Here is a 24,769-nt window from a genome sequence, read left to right as displayed (position 1 = left end):
GCAGCCGTGGGATCAGTGCAGTGTCCATGGCCCTGTACAGCCCCTGGCAGTGGCCCAGTGCAGGATGCGATGATGATCCACCCGCAGAGCTGGCCCAGGGCAGCTCTGCAGTGCTTTTGGTGGCACCTTGGGCAGGCACACTCCCGAGGACTATGTCTGTTTGCAGTGGAGAAAATTAGGAGTTTTAGATTGTTTAAAAAAATTAAAAAGGAAAAACATCTCTTTGCCTGAGCGCAGCCAGTTCTCCAAGCAAAGCAGGTTCCAGATGAGGGAGGACAGACGGGATGGGGCTGGGCAAAGTGGAGCAAGGTTGTCCACACTGGGTCAGACCTCAAGGAACAGCTTCTCTGAGCAGGCCAGACCTGCCGAGGAGAGACCCTGGATCAATATCAACCACACAATGCTCTAATCACCTCTGCTCTAAAATCAGCAGTAATAAAATCCACCCTTTAAAACTCCAATGGATATTTCTCCATAACTGCAGCAGAAAACCTTCCTCATGGACTGCACCAGACCAGAGGGAAATCAAGGCAGAGCCGTGGTTTGTCAGGACTTGCTTGATCCCAGTGAGCCCCGTGGTGCATGTGGTGCTGAGTCCTTGAACCTCAGGGCCTAGGAGGAGATTGCACAAACCCTTCGAGGAGTCCAATTCAGAAGAACCTTTCAGCTGCTGCCCATGCCTGTGCCTTGGGCTGGCCCAGACTCCTTCTGGGGGATGTGTTGCACCTCAGCCCTGCTCTGGGAGAGAAATTCCTTCTCCTTGTTTCCAGTCTGGGCCTCCACAGCTGCCCTTGGTATTAATTGTTTCTTTCTCTGGATATTCTCTGTCAAAAGAGCCATCATCTCTGAAACTGCCCATCAATCCCTCCCAGGGCTCTCCTCTGCTGTCCTCAGTCTCCAGCCCACTGAGCACAGAACTCCTTTCTCCACTCCTTTGACCACTATCAAATGGTCATGTGCTTGAGGCCATGGGCACCTGACAAAAAGGACAGTTCTTTTCCATAGAAAGGAACGTAGGGAGCCCCAGTGTTTCAAAGGCAGGGAAGAGTCGGCCCTCAGGAAGCCAAGGTAACCTACATAGTCCTGGCAGCTTTTGTCTGGGAGCTATCCTTGTATATATCCAGAATTTCAGAGGCAGTATCCCAATCTTGGCCGTCAAGGACTGTGCGTGAACGATGTTTTATTCTCCATGGAAAGAAAAGGCTCAGGGGCTGCCCCCGGGGTGCGCGGGGCTTGGCACAGGGCTGAGAAGGCAACGGAAAAACGGAAAAACGGCCATGGGGACAAACGGCCCCAGGGCTTCAGTTGCAGGTGCAGCAGCAGCAGCGGCAGCAGCAGCAGCGAATCAAGCGACTTTGTCGACCCTCTGGATCTCCTCTCCCTCTCCCGCAGTCCCACAGCCTCTCTCAGTCTCCGTTTCCCGGTGTCTCCCTCCTCTCCCAGTCTCCCTCTCCCCGTTCCGAGCCGGCTCATGCCCCCAGCCCGCCCTCGGCCCCGAGCGGGGCTTCCCCGTCCCCGTCCCCGTCCCCGTCCCCGGCCGTCCTGCCGCGGTCTCTCCTCCGCCCGGCTCTGGCTGTACTGGCAGTGGCGCTGCTGGGCGGGGATCAGTGCCTGGTGCGGCATCGCCTCCCTTTGGCTCCGCCTGCCCCGGCCCCGGCCCCGGCCCCGGCCCCGGCCCCGGCCCCGGCCCCGGCCCCGGCCCCGGCCCCGGCCCCGGCCCCGGCCCCGGCCCCGGCCGCAACGTGGGCTCCGACCTCGGCCTCAACGCGGGGTCCGGCCCCGACCCCGGGCCCGGCCGCAGCCCCAGCCCCAACTTGGGTCCCAGTCCCGGTCCCGGTCCCGGCGCCAGCTGCTCCCGGAGCCCGCAGAGCGCACACAGGGCGCGGCCGCTCCCGCCGCCTCCGTTGGGGCTTCCCCGGCCCGAGCTCCGCCGCTCGGCAGCGCGGCCGCTGGCCCCGAGCCGCCGCTGTCGCGTTCCAAAGAGCGAACGCCAGGGGCTGCCCGGCCCGGGACGGCTGAGGGGCGCTCGGGGCCCGTGTCTGGCCCCGGGCCGAGCGCTGACAGCCGCGTCTCGCCGGCAGGGAAGGTGGAGCACGGCATTAAGGAGCGCTACCAGCTCGGTTCGCTGCTGGGGCGCGGCGGCTTCGGCAGCGTCTGGGCGGCGACGCGGCTCTCGGACGGCGCCCCGGTGAGTGGAGGGGCCGGCGGCGGGCGGAGGAGGAGGAGGCTGAGGAGGGGTCGGGGAAGGATGGGGCTCGGCAGGGCGGGCGGCGAGCTAAGCCCTCTGCTCCCCTTGGCTTGCAGGTGGCCATCAAAAGGGTGCCACGGAACCGCGTCCGACACTGGGGTGAGCTGGTGAGTGAGCGGGGGTCAGCGGGAGAAGCCGGGGCGTGCGGGGTGGGCATGAGCCGAGGCCCAGCAGGGTGGACAGCGCGTGTGGGGCCAGCAGAGCATCCCGGGCTGGGTGAGGGCTTCCCGAGCCTTGGCACGGCATCAGCCCCGCTGACGGCATCGTGGTCCTCCTGCAGCCCGACGGCACCAGCGCACCAATGGAGATCGTGCTCCTGGACAAGGTGTCCACTGGCTTCCCTGGTGTTGTCCAGCTGCTGGAGTGGCTTGAGCTCCCCAGCGACATCCTGATGGTGCTGGAGCGCCCGGAGCGGTGTCAGGACCTCTGTCATTTCATTCGGGCACGGGGATTCCTGTCCAAGGAGGTGGCGCGGCAGTGACAAGTGAGGTCTCCTGATCTCTCTGCAGATGGATTTAGACAATGTTGTGATCCTGAAGACGCCGCTGGTGAGTACCACGAGTTCTGCCAGTGTCAGACCCTCCCCTTGCATGGCCACCGTACTCTAGGTCATCCCTGTGCTGGAAGCACAGCCCGGTGCACCCCTACTGACACCCCAGACAACACCCCTGCACCTTTTGAGTTTTGCTAGGAAACCCCCTTGACCAGGACTCCCCGTTGCCTTCCCATCCCTGTCACCCCAGCATCCCCTGGATGACCCAGCATTCAGCCCCTGCCCCAGCTGTGCCTCTTGGCCAGGACCCCACTGCTTCTGAGCAGGAGAGCAGCAGCTCCTGCACCCCATTGCTCCCACAGGCCCCTTCCCCCAGGATCCCCTCACTTTCCCCTTTTTTTCTCAGTTCAGCCCAGTGCCTCCAGTGTGTCTCTAATAAGTCGTTTCTGTCCCCAGCTCCCTGTGCTGAAAAGCTGGTGGGTCCCTTGAGGCAGAAGCGCCTGGCTCTTGCTTTCCATGGGTAGGTCAGCAGTGCTTCCAGGGAGAGGGGTGAGGACAGGGTCCATCTCTTGTCATGTTGTGTCACCCTCTGGTGTCCGTGCTTTAGGATTGCAAGAGTTGGTGACATCCATGTCCAGCCTGCTCCGGAGGCATCAGGAGATGATCATCCCTGAATGACTCCCCTGTTTTCTCTTGAGCCCAGCGACATTTCTCTTGAATAATCAACAAAACCCTTCAGACAAACCTATAGCCGTGTGTGCGCGTGTATGTGTGTGTCTGGATTTATACTGTCCTGGTGTTCCACTGGCCAGGGCATTGCAGAGACCCTCTGTGGGGACGGGGCCCTTGGGGAGTGGTGGTCAGCTCCCAGCCTGGGCCAGTGGTGGTGTTGGAGCCCTGTTGAGGATGGGGTCCCTGGGACTCGGTGTGTGGGGCAGCTGTGCAGAGAGGGACCAGGTGCTCTGAGAGGGCAAAGGGGCTGCAGGTGTGACAGAGTGAGGGGCAGGGTGGGAGATATTCCCCTCTGGACTCTGCTCTGGAGCTGGAGACTGCACCAGTTTGGAGCCTGCAGGGTTGGGAAATGGGATGCTGTGGACGTGGGAAGTGCTACAACTGAGCAATCCCTGAAGCCTCAGCCTTATCTGCAGGTGATCACCATTCCCCATTGCCTGAAGATCCCAGCTATGTGGCTGATCCTATTGCCCATGACCCCATGTTCTCCCCTCCCACATGCCATATTTGGGGCTGGGGTCAGCTCTAGAGTGTCCTGCAGGGAAATCTCCAGGAGGGGAGGAGCACTGGGAGATGCAGGGACCTGGCTCTGGGGCACTGTTGAAGGATGGATTGTGTTGGAGTAGGGATACGCTTGCCATTGGCTCCATTCCCAACCCTTTGGCCCCCAGAGGCACTCAGGCCCTTGCAGGGCCATTGCCCCATGCAGGAAGTTGGAGAGATGCCAGGGGAGGGGCTGGATCTGTGCAGCAGGTGGGATGGAGTCTGTGCCAGTGCTGGGCTCCCAGCCAGTGCTGGGGTCAGTACCAAGCTAGGCTTTAGCCTGGGGGCTGTTGGGGAGGGGGCAGGGAGGAGCCCCGGCAGGGATGAAGGTGCTCCTGCCCTGGTGCAGCCTCAGGGAGCGCTGCCAAGTGCAAGAGGAAGATGAAGGTGACGGTGCTCAGTGTGACCCTGCTCTTCTCTATCCTGTTGTGTCCCTCACTACAGGCCAAGGTGAGGCCTGATATCATGATCTTGCCCTGTAGCCTCCCATCCCATCCTTTTGGCCCTCTCAGACATCTCCTCACCACGTTTTCCTCTTTGTTGTATTGCTCTAATGCCCTCCCACTGATCATTCCCAATTCCATTTCCTCCCTTTTCCCCCTCACTGCTTTGCCTTTCTCCCTGGCCACGCAGGGCTCTCCTGATGCCATTCCTGGACTCCTTGCCTACTCCCAAACCATCTTCCAGTCCTGTTGGTTTTCCCCTCATCCATGCTGTTTTTTCTGTCTCCATCAAGCCACTTCCTTGCAATCCTGTGTCCCTACAGTGGAATTCCTTTGGAATTCCTTTCCTCTCCCCGGCATCCAACAGGGCCCCCTCCCTACCCTCAGCCCAGTCCTTTGGGCTCTTCAGGTCACCCCACTTCAGTGTCTTTGATCATCCTTGGAGGCCCTCAATTCCCATCCCATTGTCTCCCCCTCCACCCTGATCCCTGCACCTGTGTTCCCCACAGTCCCACAAGGCCCAGTCCACATCAAACCTTTGTTACCCTTTCCAGGCACTTCTGCAAGGGATGGAAAATGATCTCTGGGAGGTGAGTGGGGTGTGGGGATTGGAGGGCATCCTCTCTAGGAATTGCGGGGCAGTTTTGGTCCTCTCGCCCCTTGCTGGCACTAGGGACATCCCAGGGACCTGCAAGGTCTCCTGGTGCTTCTGGAGACCGATTAAGAGAATGCTGAGATCTTGAAAACCCTGCTTGTGGGCATCATGAATTCTGCCGGCTTCAGACCCTATCTGCACATGGTCACCATACTCCAGGCAATCCCAGTCTGTCCTAGCACAGCCCAGTGCACCCCTACTGATACCCTAGACAACACCCCTGCCCCATGGAATTTTCCCAGGGAACCCTTTTCTCCAGGGCCCCTGTTGCCTTCTGATCCCTGTCACCCCAGGACCACCCTGGATGACCTAGAATGCAGCCCCTGCCCCAGCTGTGCCTCTTGGCCAGGACCCCAGTGCTTCTGGGCAGGAGCACAGCAGCTCCTGCACCCCATTGCTCCCCGTAGGTCTTCTCACGGACCCTCTTCTTTTCTCCTGCCTCCCACTCCAGCCCAGCAGCCCTCAGTGCATCTCTAATAAGTCCTTTTAGTCCCCAGCCCTGTATGGCTGAAAAGCTGGTGGGTGTTGTGTGACAGAAATGCCTGACTGCCTCTGTGGATGACTAGGTCAGCAGTGCCTGCAGAGACGGGAGTGGGGATAAGGATTTTCACATGTCCAGTGGACAAGGAAGGGTCTGGCTGTCCTCTGCTGCCCCTGTGCGTTCCCTGCACCCAGTGACACAAAAAGAACAATCCTAAAGCCAAGCAAGTCAGGCTGGGGACTGGTAGCTCCACGATGAGGTCCCCCACATTTACATGATTCCTCTCAGCTCTCCCCCAAGATGTTTGGTGTTTTGGAAACGGAGTGAAGCCCAGCTGTGGGCAATTTCAGTGGGTGAGTGTGTGGCCAGGCTGAGCAAAGGTTGGAGGCTCCTCAGGAGCGTGGTCTGGATGTGGAAGAAGAACATTTTCTTAATCATATTTCTGTTTAAACAGAATTTTTTGTGCTTGGGCACGAGAGCAGAGTGCCGTGGTGGGACCTGTGCCAGGGAGAGCCCGAGACACCAAAGGCACCTTGGCAGCAGCAGCTCCCTGCAGGGCATGGCCACAAGCCTCCCTTGGCAAGCTGGCCTGGTGGCCACCACTGCAGAGCTGCTGGGTCAGGGGGGGATTTCTGGCTGGGGCTCTGCCTCAGCCCACAGAGTGTGACCTCAGCCCTGGCTCTGTGCCTGGGCCCTGCAAAACCTAAAGGTCACCTGTGCCACCCTGGTGCCCATCCCTGGGTCTGGCACTGTCGGTTCTCTACTTGGTGGTGCCTCCAAAACTGTCCCCCCCCTTCTCTACAGCCTGAGCTTGAGGATGCCCTGAGGAATATAACAACTCTGTGCTTTCCAGAAACTATTAATAAAGCGCCTATTTGTTGTCTGTATAAACTTAAGAATGGAACTCATTACAGACTGCCCAGACTGCTTTGTGCCAAGTGTCTTTTTTGTTACTCTATTTGGTGTGTTCTACTTTTCTTAACTTTTGATAATATTTTCCATAGAGGGATGCCTTTAGTCACAGTATTGCTACATCAGCAGGTACTGTGTTTGTGTTAAGCAGACAGTAAAGAGGCATGATCACTGTGCATTGAGGTACAATAAAGCGTCCTGCTCTGCCCTGTGTGACCAAGACAGGTCTTCCTCCCCCTTTTCTGTCCCTGCAGGGGCAGTGCCTGTGAGCAGAGGTGGAGGGAAGAGAGTCCCAGCACAGCTACAGAGATGCAGATGGTTGTCAACTCCACTTCCTGCATAGAAATCCGGCATGAAATTGCTTCTAAATGCTGCTCCCTTCAGCTCCTGGACACCTACTCACAGAGTTGTGAAAAAAATCCCCCGGCCACTGGCTTCCAAGGTGAGTTATGCCAAAGTTAGAGCTCGGTGGGAAATCTCTATCCTTTCCAACCCTTTTAATATAGCCATACATGGTGGAGTACATGGATGTGTCTTGTACAGAAAAGAAGGAGTGTGAAAGCAACGTGACTGACACTTTTCAGTCTCTGTGTTCATTCTACACCCGTGGGTACAAAGACATCATGGAAACCCTGGCACAGAGAGACCCTTCAGTCCATGGGTACAGAGACATCCCAGAGCCCCTGGCATAGACAGACCCTTCTGTCCATGGGTAAGTGAGCACAGTGGGGGTGGGTGAGCAGTGAGTCCTGGACGGGAGACAAACCTGGCTCCAGCCCTGCCAGGCCCTGCCAAGGCTCAATGCTGGCTGCTCTGAAATGGGAAAGCCCTTCAGCCTTGTCCCTGCCCAGAGGGGCAGTGCTGGCCTGGCAGCACAGGTTGTTTTCCCCACAGGCTGCAGGAGATGAGAACACAAGGCTTGCAAACACTGACTGCAAGCCACAGCTCTGGGTGCTCCCCACGAACCTCAGCCCAGGGCCCAGTGTCTGCCCCAAGCTTCAGGGGATGCAGTGGGAGCCCGGCTGGGCTCTGCCCTGGGGCCGTCCTGCAATGACAGCTCCAAACAGGGAGCATTCAGTTGCCACAGACAGCCAAGCCAGGGGTGGAGGGGAGCTGGTCCAGCCCAGCACTGCTGTGTGCTGTGCTCTGGGGCTGGGGCTCCCTGCACAGGGGACTGCACTGCTGTGCCAGAGGAGACAAAGAAGCTTCAGCTTCAGCCTAACTGAGGTGCATGGGTGGGCTGGGAAGAGTGGGGAAGCTCAGGGGGATTCACAGAGTTCATCCTGCTGGAAGGACGAGGAAAAGGGAGTGGGAACTCAGCAGTGAGGAGAACTGAGGGCTGGAGAGCAGCTCTGAATGACACTAAAATCTCACTGGACCTCTGAGACATTGCTGCTCTTCAGCCAGTGACAGCATGAGATCCTAAGCCTGGGGATCAGTGTTCCTCGTGGTGAGGGGCATCAAGGAAGGCAACAACGTGATGGAGACTGTGATGGGCTGGGAACTCAGTGGGGGAAAGGAGGGAGCAGTTGTGAAGTAAAAGGCAGGTGGGGGAGAGAACTGTTCAGAGGAGGGCTGAGCTACAGCTTGTGCAAGCTGAAAATGTCATTTGGGGTCGTTCCAGATTGATTTCATTTCAGAAGGTATTGAACAGGTTTACTTTGTTTTCCCTTGGAGGTGTACACTCTGCAAACTTGAGCTGCGTTGCCAAAATGCTCAAGCAAGTCTCTGCTGCAGGTCACACCATTTCTCCTTTAGCTGATTCGGGCCCGGTGCTGAGCTGCAGCAGAGCCCTGGCAGAGCCCAGAGCAGCCTCAGCATCCACAGGGCCCGGCTGCAAGGAGAGAAACCAGAAATTGCCCGTCAGCTGAAGGCTCCTGAAGGCTCACCCTTGTCCCAGCTCCCACGGTGCCCAGGCCACGCTGGCCATGCCCAGAGCAGTGCCCAAAGCTGCCCATCATTGCTGCCCCTCATTGGGCAGCAGAGCAGGAGGGCAGGACATGTGCCCAGCCTGCAGCCAGCCATGGCACATCCTCCTCCTCAGCAGCTGCCACAGCAGGATGCTCCGGTGTTTGCTGCCATTTCCCAAAAGCTCTTATCCCACCATGCAAAGAAGACGGGGACTCACCTCATGCCATCGCTGCTGGCAGAAAAGCTGGTCCCAAACGATGTCCTCAGCCTTCTCCAAGCGCACGGCCCGTCCACACTGCAGCTGGTCCCAAGCACCTCCTGATCCACACTGGACCCCACCTGGAACACTTCCTTTAGAGAAACAAACAACAAAATAATGAAAATAGGTTACAGTGCAAAGGGGGGGAAAAGAGAAATGGTAAAAAATCTTATCTCTATCAAGGGCTTGAGGAAGGCCCAACCCTACATGCCAGGGAAAAAGCCACCCATGGCTGAGAGAAGCCCGTGCTTTCTCCCTTTCCCCCTGCGCTGCCGCAAAAGTTATGGTGATCCCAAAGCAAGCAAGGGCAGTGGAGCAGCCCAAGCCCTTCCTTGCCTGCAAAGCAAAGCAGCCAAGCACAATTCTGGAGCCCCACCTCTGCTCCCACCACGGGGCTTTGTTTGTGTCAAGCTGGCTGCCCCAGCCCCAGCTGGGGCACGGTGGGTGCTGGGGGCTGTTGGCAGGGCCAGGAGCCAACTCCCATTTCGTACCCACCCCAGCCCATCCCCCAGTCCTGCCAAAAGGCAGCTTGGCAGACGACAGAAGAATCAATTTTATCCTCCCCAGCAAAGGGGGAACCTTTGTTTCCGGGGCAGGCTGTGCAATGCCCAAATCTGGGAGCATCCCCCTGGGTCTGGACTCATCTGTAAATTTGCTGTGTGGAGCCTGGCTTTGAAGAAGGTGCCAGAATCCAAGTCTGTCATCTTCAGCTTGCCAGTGGCCAGGTGGAGGAAGAGGTTGTCATCCTTGATGTCATCCTCGCTGTCCCCAGCAGCAGCAGCCCCACCTGCTACAGCTTCTCCAGGGGCTCCTTCTCCTTCCCTGGGGGGGAGACCAGGCTCTCAGTGTTCTGCCCAGGGCCCCAGCTGTCAGTGAACCAGGACAAGCCAAACCAGCTCAGATGGTGGCCACCAGTGCTGGGCAGAGAGCAGCTCAGCTCCAGCCCAAGGGCTGGGTGTTCCCATCTGATGACCTGGGTGCAGTGGCACAGGCAGGACAAAACAGTCTGGGCTTCTTTGCTTCTGATTGCCAAGGCCTGTGTGGAGCTGGAACTTACCAGAGCCCTGCATCAAAGTGCGCCTGTGGCTCTCTCCCTTCTTCTACGTCAGGTGAATTTGCTGCATCCAAGGGTCACAAAGCAGGTCTTCTAATGAGGGCCTTTCTATGTCGAGCATGGATAAACACCTTTTGATCAGATCTTGGCAGTCTGGAGAGAGAAAGCAGAAACCACCGGTCACTTGGAGGAGGCTGCAGTCTGCTTTGCCCCATTATTCCCATGCCCAAGCCATGCTGCGTGTGCTCAGAGCTGGGCCTAAAGCCTCCCATCAGTTCTTTGTTTTGGAGGAGAGCAGGAGAGCAGGACCTGTGCCACGTGCTCAGCAGCTGCCAGAGCGGGATGCTCACGAGCCCACTGCTGTCTCCCAGCACTGCCTCCCATTCCCCCCGTGCCCAGAGATGAGGATTCACCTTGAGAGAGCCGTTGTGGCAGTGAGAGCTGATGGTTCCAGCTGATGTTCCGGCCCCTCCTGAAAGGGTGCTTCCCACAGACCATCTGGTGCAGCAGGATGCCCAGGGACCAGATGGTAGCTGGCTTGCCATAGTACCAGCCAAAGCGGGTCCATTCCGGGGGGCTGTAGGACCGTGTTCCTATGGGACAGAGATGGAGTTCATCAGGGGAATGCTGCTGCTCCCAGAGCCTGGCCCCAGAATCCTTGGCCATGCTAGGGCTGCACCAATGGCACATGGTGTGACCCCTTGCCTCTGGCCAGCACCTGGGACGTGTGTACAAACTTGGGCTTGGAAAAGAAGCCACTGGTGCTGCAAGAGGGCAGCAGAAGCCCTAGCAAGGCCTGAGCATGACAAGGAAAAACCCACTCAGTGGTGGGGAAATCCATGTCTCCATCCTCCCTGCCTGCATTGCCCCAAAAAACAATTATGAGGCCAAGGCAAACAAGGCGAGCACAGTAGTGCAAGCCCTTTCTCACCTGCACACCAAAACAGCGGGTGCGCAGGTTCTGCCCCTCCCCTGCTCCCCTACTACCCCCACCCATGGGTGTTTTTGTCAGGCTGGCTGCCCCAGCCCCAGTCCTGGGCACAGCGGCTGGCAAAGGCTGCCAGCAGGGCTGGAAGCTGTCCCCCCAGCCGCCCCCAGTGGAAAGCAACTCAGCTGAAGATTCAGTGCCATGACTGGCAGCAAAAAGGAGAGTCCACGCTCCCACAGCCAGGCTGGGCCCTGAGCTGTTGGGCCAGGAGATGCTGGGAGCGGGAAGACGGCGCTGTGTGGGCTCACCTGCAAAGTGAGTGTAGGCTGTGTCCTGCAGGTAGGTGCCACAGCCAAAATCAATCAGTTTTGCCTGCCCGCTGGCCAGGTCAACGAGGATGTTCTCCGGTTTGACATCCCTGTGCAGGACTCCGCAGCTGGTGCAGTGCTGCACGGCCTCCAGCACCTGGCGGAACAGCTGCCGCGCCACCTCCTCGGACAGGAACCCCCGTGCCCGAATGAAATGACGGAGGTCCTGACACCGCTCCGGGCGCTCCAGCACCATCAGGATGTCGCTGGGGAGCTCAAGCCACTCCAGCAGCTGGACAACACCAGGGAAGCCAGTGGACACCTTGTCCAGGAGCACGATCTCCATTGGTGCGCTGGTGCCGTCGGGCTGCAGGAGGACCACGATGCCGTCAGCGGGGCTGATGCCGTGCCACGGCTCGGGAAGCCCTCACCCAGCCCGGGATGCTCTGCTGGCCCCACACGCGCTGTCCACCCTGCTGGGCCTCGGCTCATGCCCACCCCGCACGCCCCGGCTTCTCCCGCTGACCCCCGCTCACTCACCAGCTCACCCCAGTGTCGGACGCGGTTCCGTGGCACCCTTTTGATGGCCACCTGCAAGCCAAGGGGAGCAGAGGGCTTAGCTCGCCGCCCGCCCTGCCGAGCCCCATCCTTCCCCGACCCCTCCTCAGCCTCCTCCTCCTCCGCCCGCCGCCGGCCCCTCCACTCACCGGGGCGCCGTCCGAGAGCCGCGTCGCCGCCCAGACGCTGCCGAAGCCGCCGCGCCCCAGCAGCGAACCGAGCTGGTAGCGCTCCTTAATGCCGTGCTCCACCTTCCCTGCCGGCGAGACGCGGCTGTCAGCGCTCGGCCCGGGGCCAGACACGGGCCCCGAGCGCCCCTCAGCCGTCCCGGGCCGGGCAGCCCCTGGCGTTCGCTCTTTGGAACGCGACAGCGGCGGCTCGGGGCCAGCGGCCGCGCTGCCGAGCGGCGGAGCTCGGGCCGGGGAAGCCCCAACGGAGGCGGCGGGAGCGGCCGCGCCCTGTGTGCGCTCTGCGGGCTCCGGGAGCAGCCGGCGCCGGGACCGGGACCGGGACCGGGATCCACGTTGGGGCTGGGGCTGCGGCCGGGCCCGGGGTCGGGGCCGGACCCCGCGTTGAGGCCGAGGTCGGAGCCCACGTTGCGGCCGGGGCCGGGGCCGGGGCCGGGGCCGGGGCCGGGGCCGGGGCCGGGGCCGGGGCCGGGGCCGGGGCCGGGGCCGGGGCCGGGGCCGGGGCCGGGGCAGGCGGAGCCAAAGGGAGGCGATACCGCACCAGGCACTGATCCCCGCCCAGCAGCGCCACTGCCAGTACAGCCAGAGCCGGGCTGAGGAGAGACCGCGGCAGGACGGCCGGGGACGGGGACGGGGACGGGGACGGGGAAGCCCCGCTCGGGGCCGAGGGCGGGCTGGGGGCATGAGCCGGCTCGGAACGGGGAGAGGGAGACTGGGAGAGGAGGGAGACACCGGGAAACGGAGACTGAGAGAGGCTGTGGGACTGCGGGAGAGGGAGAGGAGATCCAGAGGGTCGACAAAGTCGCTTGATTCGCTGCTGCTGCTTCTGCTGCCGCTGCTGCTGCTGCTGCTGCTGCTGCTGCTGCAACTGCAACTGAAGCCCTGGGGCCGTTTGTCCCCATGGCCGTTTTTCCGTTTTTCCGTTTTTCCGTTGCCTTCTCAGCCCTGTGCCAAGCCCCGCGCACCCCGGGGGCAGCCCCTGAGCCTTTTCTTTCCATGGAGAATAAAACATCGTTCAAGCACAGTCCTTGACGGCCAAGATTGGGATACTGCCTCTGAAATTCTGGATATATACAAGGATAGCTCCCAGACAAAAGCTGCCAGGACTATGTAGGTTACCTTGGCTTCCTGAGGGCCGACTCTTCCCTGCCTTTGAAACACTGGGGCTCCCTACATTCCTTTCTATGGAAAAGAACTGTCCTTCTTGTCCAGGTGCCCATGGCCTCAAGCACATGACCATTTGATAGTGGTCAAAGGAGTGGAGAAAGGAGTTCTGTACTCAGTGGGCTGGAGACTGAGGACAGCAGAGGAGAGCCCTGGGAGGGATTGATGGGCAGTTTCAGAGATGATGGCTCTTTTGACAGAGAATATCCAGAGAAAGAAACAATTAATACCAAGGGCAGCTGTGGAGGCCCAGACTGGAAACAAGGAGAAGGAATTTCTCTCCCAGAGCAGGGCTGAGGTGCAACACATCCCCCAGAAGGAGTCTGGGCCAGCCCAAGGCACAGGCATGGGCAGCAGCTGAAAGGTTCTTCTGAATTGGACTCCTCGAAGGGTTTGTGCAATCTCCTCCTAGGCCCTGAGGTTCAAGGAGTCAGCACCAAATGCACCACGGGGCTCACGGAGATCAAGCAAGTCCTGACAAACCACGGCTCTGCCTTGATTTCCCTCTGGTCTGGTGCAGTCCATGAGGAAGGTTTTCTGCTGCAGTTATGGAGAAATATCCATTGGAGTTTTAAAGGGTGGATTTTATTACTGCTGATTTTAGAGCAGAGGTGATTAGAGCATTGTGTGGTTGATATTGATCCAGGGTCTCTCCTCGGCAGGTCTGGCCTGCTCAGAGAAGCTGTGCCTTGAGGTCTGACCCAGTGTGGACAACCTTGCTCCACTTTGCCCAGCCCCATCCCGTCTGTCCTCCCTCATCTGGAACCTGCTTTGCTTGGAGAACTGGCTGCGCTCAGGAAAGAAATGTTTTCCCTTTTTAATTTTTTTAAACAATCTAAAACTCCTAATTTTCTCCACTGCAAACAGACATAGTCCTCAGGAGTGTGCCTGCCCAAGGTGCCACCAAAAGCACTGCAGAGCTGCCCTGGGCCAGCTCTGCGGGTGGATCATCATCGCATCCTGCACTGGGCCACTGCCAGGGGCTGTACAGGGCCATGGACACTGCACTGATCCCACGGCTGGGTTTGTGTGCCACGGCAACCGTGAGAAGTTCAGGTTTCCTTGGAAACATTTGGGAGAACTGGGACATACTGGGGAACACTGGGAGCACTGTGGGAAACGCTGGGACATACTGGGAGTGATACTGGGGAGGAGTGGGTCAACGTGGGAACATGGGGAATGCTGAGGGGGAATCTGGGTGGACTGGGATGGACTGTGGGGTTGCACTGAAAACTACTGGGACATACTGGGATTGATACTTGGAAGTACTGGGACAAACTAGGGACACAGGGCGCACTGTGGGGATGGCTGGGGGACACTGACGCCTACTGTGGATAATACGGGGAGGAACTGGAATGGACTGGGAACTAAGCCAGGTGTATTGGGTGGGACTGGGGTGTACTGGGATGACCTGGAGGGGCACTGGGTTTGTACGGGGCTGTACTGGGGATGGAGTGGGCTCCTGCCTCTGGTGCCTCCCATTTGCCAAGACTCCCGCCCATCACTGCACACAACCAATCAGTGCTGGGTCTTGGCACTTTGGGGGTGGTGCCTGGTGTCGGCGCCATCTTTTCTGTTTTTGCCTGTGGCTCCCGTCATGCCCCACGGCCCAGTTGAGCCCCGTTGGAGCTGGGACAACAACGCCCGTCATGCCCTGGGCTTCACAGAACCCCAGTGTCCACCCACCACATGTCACGTATGTGTCCCCCAGACCTCCCAGGATCTCTAAGTGCCCCTGCAGCACCCATTTGGCTCACCCCAAAAGCATCCCCAGACTCCAAAGTGCTCCCAACCCCATAGATGGCCGTTACAGCCACTTCTGGGAATTCATCTCCTGTCATCTGGAAGAGACGGTCCGAAGTTTCCCTCATTTGCCTCACGACCATCACAAGAAGACCCCGGTGAACCCCACTCGCTCCAGACAGGAGTTTTCTGGCCTGGTTGCCTTTGAACAGTTCTGGCCTGGCCGAGGTAGAGGTTTACCAAATAACTGTTTGCAGCTGTGCTGTGCTGTGCCGTCATGGTGCACTGCTCTTCGAGGCCACAATAGCCCAGTCAGATTGGCACCTGCTTCTGTGAGCACACAACGGTCCATAAATCTCCCCACCTCTTGGCCAGACATCGCTCACTTTGAGAAAAGACTGTAAAACGGTGACTCTTTGGAGAAGCCTCTTGAGATCTCCCCACGTAAGGAAGACACGTCTATTGGCCGAAGACCACGAGGACTCCGTCCCATCCCTTGGTAGCTATTTCCCTTCCCCTCTTTTCCCCTTTTGTTTCCTTAAACTCTCCCCTCTGTCGCACAACTGAATTGTTAGCATCAAATAAAGTGCTATATTGAAGCATACTGCTGTCCCCCCGCTCTGTGTCTTGCACCTCAAGATCAAAACAAAGCATCACGATCCCCGCCTGGATTGGCGGATCGTGACATTAAATTGGCATCACGGACTGGATTATGACAGACAGAAGGGCTGCAAGGTTGTGTGTAGTCTGTAATAGGGGAAGGACATCTTGCTCCAGCCGCACCTAGCTGGTCACCTCAAAAGGAGTGAGCTTGTCCAGAAAGCAAGGGGGGCAAGTTCAGATTTCCTGCAAACTGCACAGGCCTAGGTGGAGAGCACCCCCACACTTGTTTGAGGGCTCTGTCTGTAGAATTTCACTCTAGGATCTCTTGGTGTGGAAGACAGGACTGTTTTGTTGGTTTTTTTATTGTGTTTTTTTTGACTGCTTGGTGTAGCAAAGAGACAACCAGAGATTTGTACTGAAGCTAGTGCCTCCCAAGCAGCTTCGGTCTCTTCACCCACACAGGGAAGTGAAAGGGAACACAGAGAAAAGTTGTGTGTGTGTGTGTGTGTGTGTGTGTGTGTCTGTGTGTGCGCGTGTGTGTAACTTAAGTGATATACCTCCCTGCAGTGGTTTTTACTTGCCCCTTCATAAAATGAGTGAAAATTGCAGTGCAACAAATAAAGCTGCATTGTTTGCTCTATTAGCTATATATAGTGCCAGACCCTCTCAGGGAGGAGAAGAGTGGGCACCAAATAATTGGTATAATTTAGAAAATGTGATTGATGGAATATGTTCTCTGCAAAGGGAGTCAAAATTCAAACTGTACAAAAATAAAACTGTACTCTGTTCTGTTTTGGGAGCCTGTCTTAGGGCAGCTCTAGAAAATCACTTCAAGCAAACAAATGAGGAGACTACAATTATAAATTCTCTACAAAAATGAGTTCAAATTTTGCCAGAACAACTAAATGAAGAAAGGAACAAGTATCTTTGTTGAAAACATGAGTGCTCTTTGTTGCAAAATGAGAAACAGTTGTTAGAAAGTGCTCTAAGAGAGGAACACACTAAAACTTTAGAACTTCTGGACTCACTGAAAGAAGCAGAGCAATGTACCAAAAATGGTTCCACCCACTCTGGGGGCCCCATTCCCTTTTCTCCCTATACAACCCCTTCTCAGCAGACACCAGGTTCACCTTCGCGTTGTCCTGCCAAGAGCCATAAAATGTGGACATTATTAGTGTTCTGGAGAAAGCACATTCCAGACTTTTCAATAATTGCCAGGCCTCTTTATGACTTGCTGAGGGAAGGGGTGAAATGGGATTGGACTCTTTCTCAGGAGGAAGCACTGCAAGTGCTGATTTTTGAAGCAACAGCTCATCAAGCCCTGGGCCCTGTTCACCCCACAGACCCTTTCCAGATAGAGTGGGGATTCCCCATCTCGGGGTTGTCGGTTCACATATGGCAACAAGGCCCTGATGGTCCTACAAGGCCTGTTATTTGTTTGTATTTCCGTGGCTTTCAAGATGCTGAATAAAGATACGCTATCTGGGTTAAATGACTGTTTGCGGTTAGCTTAGCTCTCATAGAAGTGGAGAAAATTGTAGGGCAACGACCAATTACATTAAGAGGTCCTTTCAAAGTGATCGTAGTGGTCACTACTGGGGCTCCCCTGCCTGACGCGGTGGCCCATAGATCCTCAGCTAGGAAGTGGTATGCCCAGATTGAACATTATTGTAACATCTTCTCAATAACAGAAGTTGCTATAAAACATTGGGCTATACAAGAAACTGAGAGCTTGGGGAGCAGCCAAGACAAAGCTGCCTCGGCAATTAAAGTAGCCCCTCCTTTCTCCTCTGAACAATCAGCAAATTCTTGGTTCACTGATGCTTCTGCCAAACCAGAGGGAAAGGTGTGGAAACACAGAGCAGTAGCCCTCCACACTTCTGATGAATGAATCATTACTGAGGGAGAAGGCAGTGCTCACGTTGGGGAACTGATGGCTGCCTGGAGTGTTTTCCAGTGTGAGGTACACAATACCTCTCTTGTTTGCATCTACACTGACTCTTATGCTGTGTTTCAGGGATGTACAGAGTGGCTTCCTTTTTGGCAGCAAAATGATTGGGAAGTTAACCGAATTCCAGTATGGCAAAAGAGAGAGGTGGCAAGAAATTTGAACTATCGCAAGGTAAGAGAATTTTGCCATGCGGTGGGTAGCTTCACACATGCTAGATAGTTTCATCATTTTAATTTCCTGCCTCTTCATGGCAGACTCTGTTGCGTTTACTTTTCACAGAAGAGCACCGAGGGACATGAAGAACCAGATAACCCATGATAACACTGCTGATACTTACTGACTGTTGGTATAATTTTACTTGAACTAAACCAACAAGATTGAAATGACAAAGCTTCATGGTTACAATAACACATAAATTCATTGCTGAATCCCTCATCAAACTTGTACACAGTTATGGCACAAGACCTCACGGCCGTGTTGTACTTTGTAAAATTTAAAATCAGAATTGTTGGCTCCATTTCATTGCTGTACAGTTTTCCCATAAAATCATGTGTGGTAAAAACAATACAAAATACTGGGGGGAATTTGATGTGACTATTGTGACACCTACTACTCCACCACCGCTTATCCTGAACCCTTTTAACAAACGAATGACAAGAGACATAATGGGCGTTGTGGGAGCAGGATTGGGAATTTTCAGTAGCATTGATTCAGAAGTACTGAGGAATAAATTGGCTACTACATCTGGAGATGTCACCAAATTACAGCAACCACTGCAGTCATCTTTGACAGCTTTGGGAACCCAACAATGGTTCCTATCAAACATTTTGGCAAATTGGGAAAAGGTAAATGCAAATGACCGCAAACCGATAACTGATGAACTCGGTGCTGCACAAAATAACATCTCTTTAGGTCTCAGCTGTATCCAGGCTCAGCTGTGGGTGCGGTTTGTTGCTGCCTCAATTATCAGAGAAGGCGAGGAAGGCACTTTTCCTACTGAAATTCGGCAAAGAATTTGGGATAGTGCCACTGACTTTGAAGGAGAATTCCAATCCTGGTGGAACTTGGTACATTTTAGCTATGACCCCAGCACAAACACAGCCAGAGCCTTTGTGCTGATGATACATAATGCTTCAGTGCATTCCATATTCGCCATCATTGCATTCGGGCTGAATCGTGATGGAGCTATTCTCTATCCTTTTAAGCATAGAGAATGGGCCCGTCAAATTGGTGAGAAGTGGGAAACTGTGAATTTGGAAACTTGTACTGTCCGGGAACAACAAGGGTTTATCTGTGAAAGTAACGCAATTAGAGCTCAAGATATTTGTTTGGACACAGAGCCAAATGTTTGTAACTTTGAAACACTTCCAAACGAGATTCCTGAAACGGTGCTGATTTATATAGGCAATGGTTGTGTATGCTTAAGAACTGCTGGCAACCTGTTATCATAGAAAATTTGGTAGTGCATACTAAAAATCATTCGAATGTTTGCATTTGTAACTTTACTAGAATTGTAGGATGTGATTTCCTTATGTAGTCCCAGTTACGTCTTGCCACCTTTTGCAGTCCAATTACACATGAATCCACCATTTATTGCCTACTCCCGTTGGAATGAACCTCGCTCTGGTAAAGCAATTGCTGCTTCCCCAGGATTTAATTGAAATTTTGGAAAGGATTAAGAAAAACAGACCAAAACTCTGATAACTCTTCATCACCATGTAAAGGAACTACATCATGTTTTGGAAAGAGTAAAGAAAGATGCTGAACTCAAGTGGTGGGATACCCTCTTTGGGTGGTCACCTACTGTCACAGGTGTCCTGAACAAATTGTGTCATCCCATCACTGTCCTTTTGATTTTGGTTTTGATTGGTTTTGCTTATATCAGCAATCCTGTACAACATGAATTGGAGAATGATGAAGCAGTTAACACACTTGACATCCATAATGAATATACACAAGTCAGTCACTGATGACGTCCCCAAGGTTATTGATGCAAGATGAAAAACACATGAGTATTTAAAATGTTATATTGACGACTTGTGTTTTCAAACTCCAATTACCTAGAAATTATTTTATTTTATTAATTATCTACTTAAAATACTTCTTAATTATTTTAAATTGTGTTGAAATGATGTACTGGTATTGACTTGTTTTTTAATTATCTTACTTGTGTTTTGTACTGAAATTGCTTATTCATTATTTTAAATTGTGTTCAATTTACTTATTAATTATTTTACTTGTGTTTTAAATTGAAATTACTTAAATTAGTGTTTCAAATTGAAATTACTGATTAATAATTTTACTTGTGTTTTAAATTGAAAATACTTACTTAAATTGAAATTACTTTGAAAGATTGAACTTGTTCTTTCCCTTTCCCTTTCCCTTTCCCTTTCCCTTTCCCTTTCCTACTTTTTTCTTTGGCTGACTTTCTGTCCCCGTTTTTCGGAATATGCTACCAACCTGGATGAGTCCTGAAGACTTCGCTGTCGGAGTTGGCGGGAGAAATGCAGCACTCAGTGTGAATGATCAGCAAGTCACAATTTATTGCATGCTCTTAGTTACATTTACATCATCAATAATTAAGCTCATACATAGTGCAAAAGCAAGCTCATCACTGGCTACCGCAGCAAAGGTCAGTCCCACCCAGTTCCTCATTCTTGTGATCCTTTAGCTGCGGAGGTTCTGCATACTATCTTAACGGAAGTATCCTGTTATTGCAAAAGTGGTTCCATATCTATTGCTCAAGGAAAAGCTGTCCTTCAAAATACCCACTGTGTCAGTATTTTCCCAAAGCCCTGTCAGCTAGTTCTCGCATGGGAATATGGCCTTTCTCTCTAAGCCATTCTTCTACACTTCGCAACTGAAGACACCGCAGCAACAACACTACAAAGGAGCTCTCTCGACAAAGATTGTGAGTCACGGGGTGGCGTAAGAGACGGTCCAAAGGTTCCCTCATTTTCCTCATGACCGTCGCAAGAAGATGCCCGTGTACCCCACGTGCTCCTGACCTGGTCGGCTTTGAGCAGGAGCTCTGACCCGGCCGAGGTAGACGCGTGGCAGGTGGCTGTCACAGGTGCACTGTGCCGTGCTGTGCTGTGCCGTCATAAGTGCCGGCCCAGACATGTGGGTGCCTGCTTCTCTGGAGACACAGTGGTCCGTAAAAATCCCTACCTCATGGCCAGAAGCCATTCGCTTTGAGGAAAGACTTTAAGAAGGTGACTCCTTGAAGAAGCCCCTTGAGATCTCCCCACAGAGGGAAGACCCGTCCATTGGCAGAAGGCCCCGAGCACACCCGTCTATGACCACAAGGATGGTGTCTCATCCCTAGGTAGCTATTTCCCTTCCCCTCTTTTCCCCTCTTTCTCTCTATCTCTTGACTTTGTTTCCTTAAAAACTCTGCCATCTATAGCACATAACTGTGTGCTTAGCACCAAATAAAAGTGCTCTGCTGTGAGTATTCTGAAGCATACTGTTGTCCCCTGCTGTGTCTTTTGTACCTCGAGATCAAAACGAACCATCATGATCCCCGCCTGTACTGGCAGATCGTGACAAGCTCCCAGCTTGTCATCGTCTGTACCAGAGATACTCTGAGTTGTACTTAGAGAATGCATCGTCCGTGAAATGTTCCAGCTTTAGGAGATGACTCCAGGAGCTGCAGCTGCATTGTCCTGCAGCCAGAGGCTTCCTGTGTCAAAGGCTGGGAGTGATTCCGCCCCAGTCACCTCTGAGCATCTTCCCAGCCCTGACAGATTGAAGCTCTCTGTGCCCCTGTGCTGTAGCCGGGGTGGCCGCAGGCAGTGCCCCAGCCCTGCTGGGCTGCACACAGGAGCTGCTCCTCAGTAGAAATGTCATTTTGTAGATCTTCTTGATTGGCAGGATCACCCTCTGAGCCAGGAGCCCAGCCCAGCCCAGCTCAGCAGCACAGACACAGCTGAATGACTTTAATGACCCTCTCAGGGCTTTGATGTTGTTTATATCAGACTCAGTCCCTGAGAGTGTGCTCAAAAATCTTGTCAAGAACTCAAAGTGATATTTAAAGTCCAAAGATTCTAGAAGCTGTAATGGGTGCCACTGAGGGACACATCGGAGAAAGTGTCCCCAGGTTCCAGTTAGAGCAGAACACTGGTGGAAGCGATGACAGGTGCAGACAAACAAGGGAAAGGTGTCTCTGATGCTGAGCAAACCTCAGCACAGCAAGGCTCACTTGTCCCCTGCTGGCCAAGGGCCCAGGGCCAGCAGCCATGGCCAAAGTGCTTCAGGAGGTGGCTCTGGCAGGGCCTTTCAGCTGCTGCCCATCCCTGTGCCCTCTGCAGCCCAGGCTGTCCTACGGTGTCCATGCCCTGTGCCTCTGTCCCTGCAGGCTGTCGTCAACCCCCGGCTGCCCCACCTCGCTGGCCCCTTCCTTTGCTGCCAGCTTTGCGTCCTGCCTGCCTCTGCCTGGGCTCACAAAGCCTGGGGCTCGATACCTAGAAGGCCCTACTGGATTGCTCTGTAAGAATCCTAAGTGTCAAGTGCCCAGGGAGCAGGGTTTACATGCCATGGCGGGCACCACAGAGCCCTTTTCTCCCCCATGTGCTGAGGGTGTGGCACTTGCCATTTCCAAGATCCCTGCGGTTGCCAAAGGGGCCTTTTTGGCTCCGCTGAGAAGAGTCCTAACTGTGAGCCTGTCTTTCACCTGCTTTTCCTGCAAATGTACTCAAGGAATCCACTTTTTTTTGAACTCTCGGGTCCTGTGTGTGTGCAGGTGTACCAACTGAAGGATGGAACAGGTCTGTTGGGGAGGTGATCTCCTTCTCCAGTGGCTTTTGGTTTTGTTTTGGTTGTTGGATTTGTTTGTTTGTATGGATTGGTTTGGTTTGGGGGGATTCTTTTGTTGGACTTTTTTGTGTTCTTGTTTTAATCAACTCCTCCTGGCAGCTCTGGGCAGGGCTCTGGAACCGTGTCTGACACTTGTCTGTGGCACAGTGAAGGCGGCCAAGGGGACCTTCGCTGAGCTGCGTGCAGAGGAATCCACATCAGCCCAGGCTGGGGGTGCTCAGTGGCCAGTCGGTTCTGTTGACTGGAACCTTTCCATGGAGCATGTCCAGGGATGGAATGTTGGGGCTGCCATGGCTGTGCTGTCACAGACAGGGGAACGCTGGGGCTGCCCCAGCTGCGATGTGCCAGAGAGGGGAAAGCTGGGGCTGCCCTGCTCCTGGCCAGCAGGATCCAGCACGGTGATTCTTGCCCTGTACTCAGCACTGTTTGGGCAGCACCTCGAGTGCTGTCTCCAGTTCTGGGCGCCCCGATTTAGGAAGGACGAGGAGGAGCTGAAGTATTTCCCGAGAAGGGCAACAAGGCTGGTGAGGGGTGTGGAACACAAGTCCTGTGAGGAGCGGCTGAGGGATCAGGGGTTATTTATCCTGGAGAAGAGGAGGCTCAGGTGAGACAAGGTGGTGTCAGGGCACAGGTGGGATTTGAGGATCGCTTAGGTCTTTTCCATCCTTGCTGCTTTTGTGATTCTCTGAAACCAGCCCTGGAGCAGTTGCAGGATGAGCGCTGGGCCCCCTCTTCAGAAGCTCCAGCAGCCCAGGTCCCTCAGCTTCTCCACACAGTCCCCAGAGCCCATCCTGTCAGTCCTGCAGAGCCTCTCCAGCCCCTCCTCAGTGCCCAGAACAGGGAGCCCCACAGCCAGACACACCAGCCCAGATGTGCCCCCCTGGCCTGTGGTGCCCCTGGCAAGGGAGCAGCACGAGGCACTGCAGGACCCTGCAGACAATTCCTGTGGCACCACTGCAGTTTGGGCGTGGCTGCCAGGCAGCTCTCCCTGTGAGCAATGATGTCTGCAGTGGGACAGGAAACTCACAACTCCCGTGAACAAACTTTCAGAGGCCACGACAAACCTGAGTGGTTTCCCTCCCGTCCCCCAGACCTTGCTGGCCCCAGGGGCTGATGGCGTTTGTGCTCACTGAGGTCCATCTCCCCACACCAGCACCATGCTCTGCCAGCACTGATCTTCCCTCAGCTCTGCACACAGACATTGCTGCGGCAGCTCCAGAGAAGGGAACAAAAGGGGCATCTCTAGAGAAAACTTTCCGGGCAGATCCTGTTATAAATGAGAAACAAAAAGTCTTGATATTTAGCAGAATTTAGGTTGCTTTATTTGATATAGACGGAGTCAGCAGCGCTGGGGAACGTGAGGGGTCAGCGCCCACTCCACGCTCCGTTGAACCTTGGTTTGCAGCTCCTTTCTAGAGTATGGTTTTCCTTGTAGTAATCAATAATTCTTAATTTCTTTTGTTGTCATAATTCTGCCAGGTAAGCAGTGGTGGTTAAAAAAACATCCGTGGGACCGCTGTGTGAAATCTCCGGACAATTTGTCAAGTAACCACCTGGTTTTGGTAGATAAAGAACAGCAGAAGTGGGAAGTCTGGTCTTAGCAGATAGGTTGCAGTTGATTACGCAAAGGCGGGAGATCTGATTTTGCAAAATCTTTCAGGCTCTGGGAAAACCTCATTTTGCAAACTGGTATCAAATACAATTTACTTAGGAAGCAAAATATTCATAACAGGGGGATTTAAACAGAATGGTTTTAAAAATGTATTTCCCTTTATCGAGTTCCATGTCTTGTCTAAGTATTCTGGTTTATACAAACTCCAAAACTTTTGCGATTAACACGAATCATTTATCAATTATCACAATTTCCCCACTTCTCTTTTTTTATCCCATTAATTCCTGTTTGGGCTTTAAATTTTGTCAGTACTTCTTGTACTAGATTTAATTCATTTACTGCCATTAATTTCGTTGCCATCTCAGGGTCTCTTGGTATTGTAGCAATTTGCATTCCTTGAACCACTGATTGCATGTGTCAAATGAAACATGGAACAAGACAAGGCATGAACAGTAGTTCTAATAATGCACATGTTAACATAAAACCTAATTTCTTCCACCAAGTTCCCCCAACAGGTTACTTCACCAATTATCATTAAGCATAGAGTTCCAGGTTTGTACAGGTACAGGGGCTATTTGTTTTAATTTTTTTTTTCTGCAATTATAGTAATTATTTCACCGTTATAAATACCATTTTTAAGCAGCATTCATAATTATTAAACTTGCCACACACTCCTTCTTCAGCTAATAGATAGTCCAGGGCTAGTCGACTTTGATATACTGCTGCTCTAGTTTGAGTAAGTTGCTTAGCTATTCCTTTCGTTGCTTGGGCTTAATCCCTCCCCCCTCTGTGGCCATTGTTCAGTTTTTTGCATTTCTCCACAGATCCAGCAGGGGGGTTCAGTTCAGTTCAGCAGTAATTTCTTTCGTTAATTCTGCTAAGAAATTCTTTTCCGAGGTGGGTAAGTCCCGTTTGCTGCTTTGTTGTTTCAATTTCTCGTGCAAGTTAAAACTTTTCTTATGGTTTGTTCTTGTTTCCTTGAGCGTTTTAATTGTGTTCTTTATTCATTCCTCCTTGCAGTGATTTTGCACTCCTCCCTGATCTGAATATCCCCACAGACCTTCTTTTGTGAAGCAGGGGTACGCTTCTCCTACTGGGCAACTTTGGTATGCCAATAGAGCCCACCATTTTTTCCAAATTGGTGGCTACCCAGTAACTTTTTCCT

At 53.9% G+C, this 24,769-nt stretch overlaps 1 protein-coding gene across 1 annotated transcript; it reads right to left on the bottom strand.

Moving 5' to 3' along the window:
* Window positions 1–8,245: 8,245 nt before the first annotated feature.
* On the bottom strand, window positions 8,246–20,785 carry LOC134055591 (serine/threonine-protein kinase pim-2-like). Its single transcript, XM_062511997.1, has 12 exons — window positions 20,672–20,785; window positions 15,226–15,286; window positions 14,635–14,834; window positions 14,461–14,531; window positions 12,126–12,425; window positions 11,675–12,017; window positions 11,508–11,558; window positions 10,968–11,334; window positions 10,145–10,324; window positions 9,787–9,884; window positions 8,636–8,769; window positions 8,246–8,300 (listed from the first exon to the last, which is right to left on the bottom strand). The coding sequence occupies exons 1-12, from the start codon at window positions 20,783–20,785 to the stop codon at window positions 8,246–8,248; spliced, it is 1,974 nt and encodes a 657-aa protein (XP_062367981.1).
* Window positions 20,786–24,769: the final 3,984 nt, after the last annotated feature.

Source organism: Cinclus cinclus, chromosome 33, assembly GCF_963662255.1.
Source record: "Cinclus cinclus chromosome 33, bCinCin1.1, whole genome shotgun sequence".
Lineage (NCBI taxonomy): Eukaryota > Metazoa > Chordata > Aves > Passeriformes > Cinclidae > Cinclus > Cinclus cinclus.
Note: the sequence above shows the minus strand (reverse complement) of the source record. Positions and strands in the feature narration are given on the sequence as shown.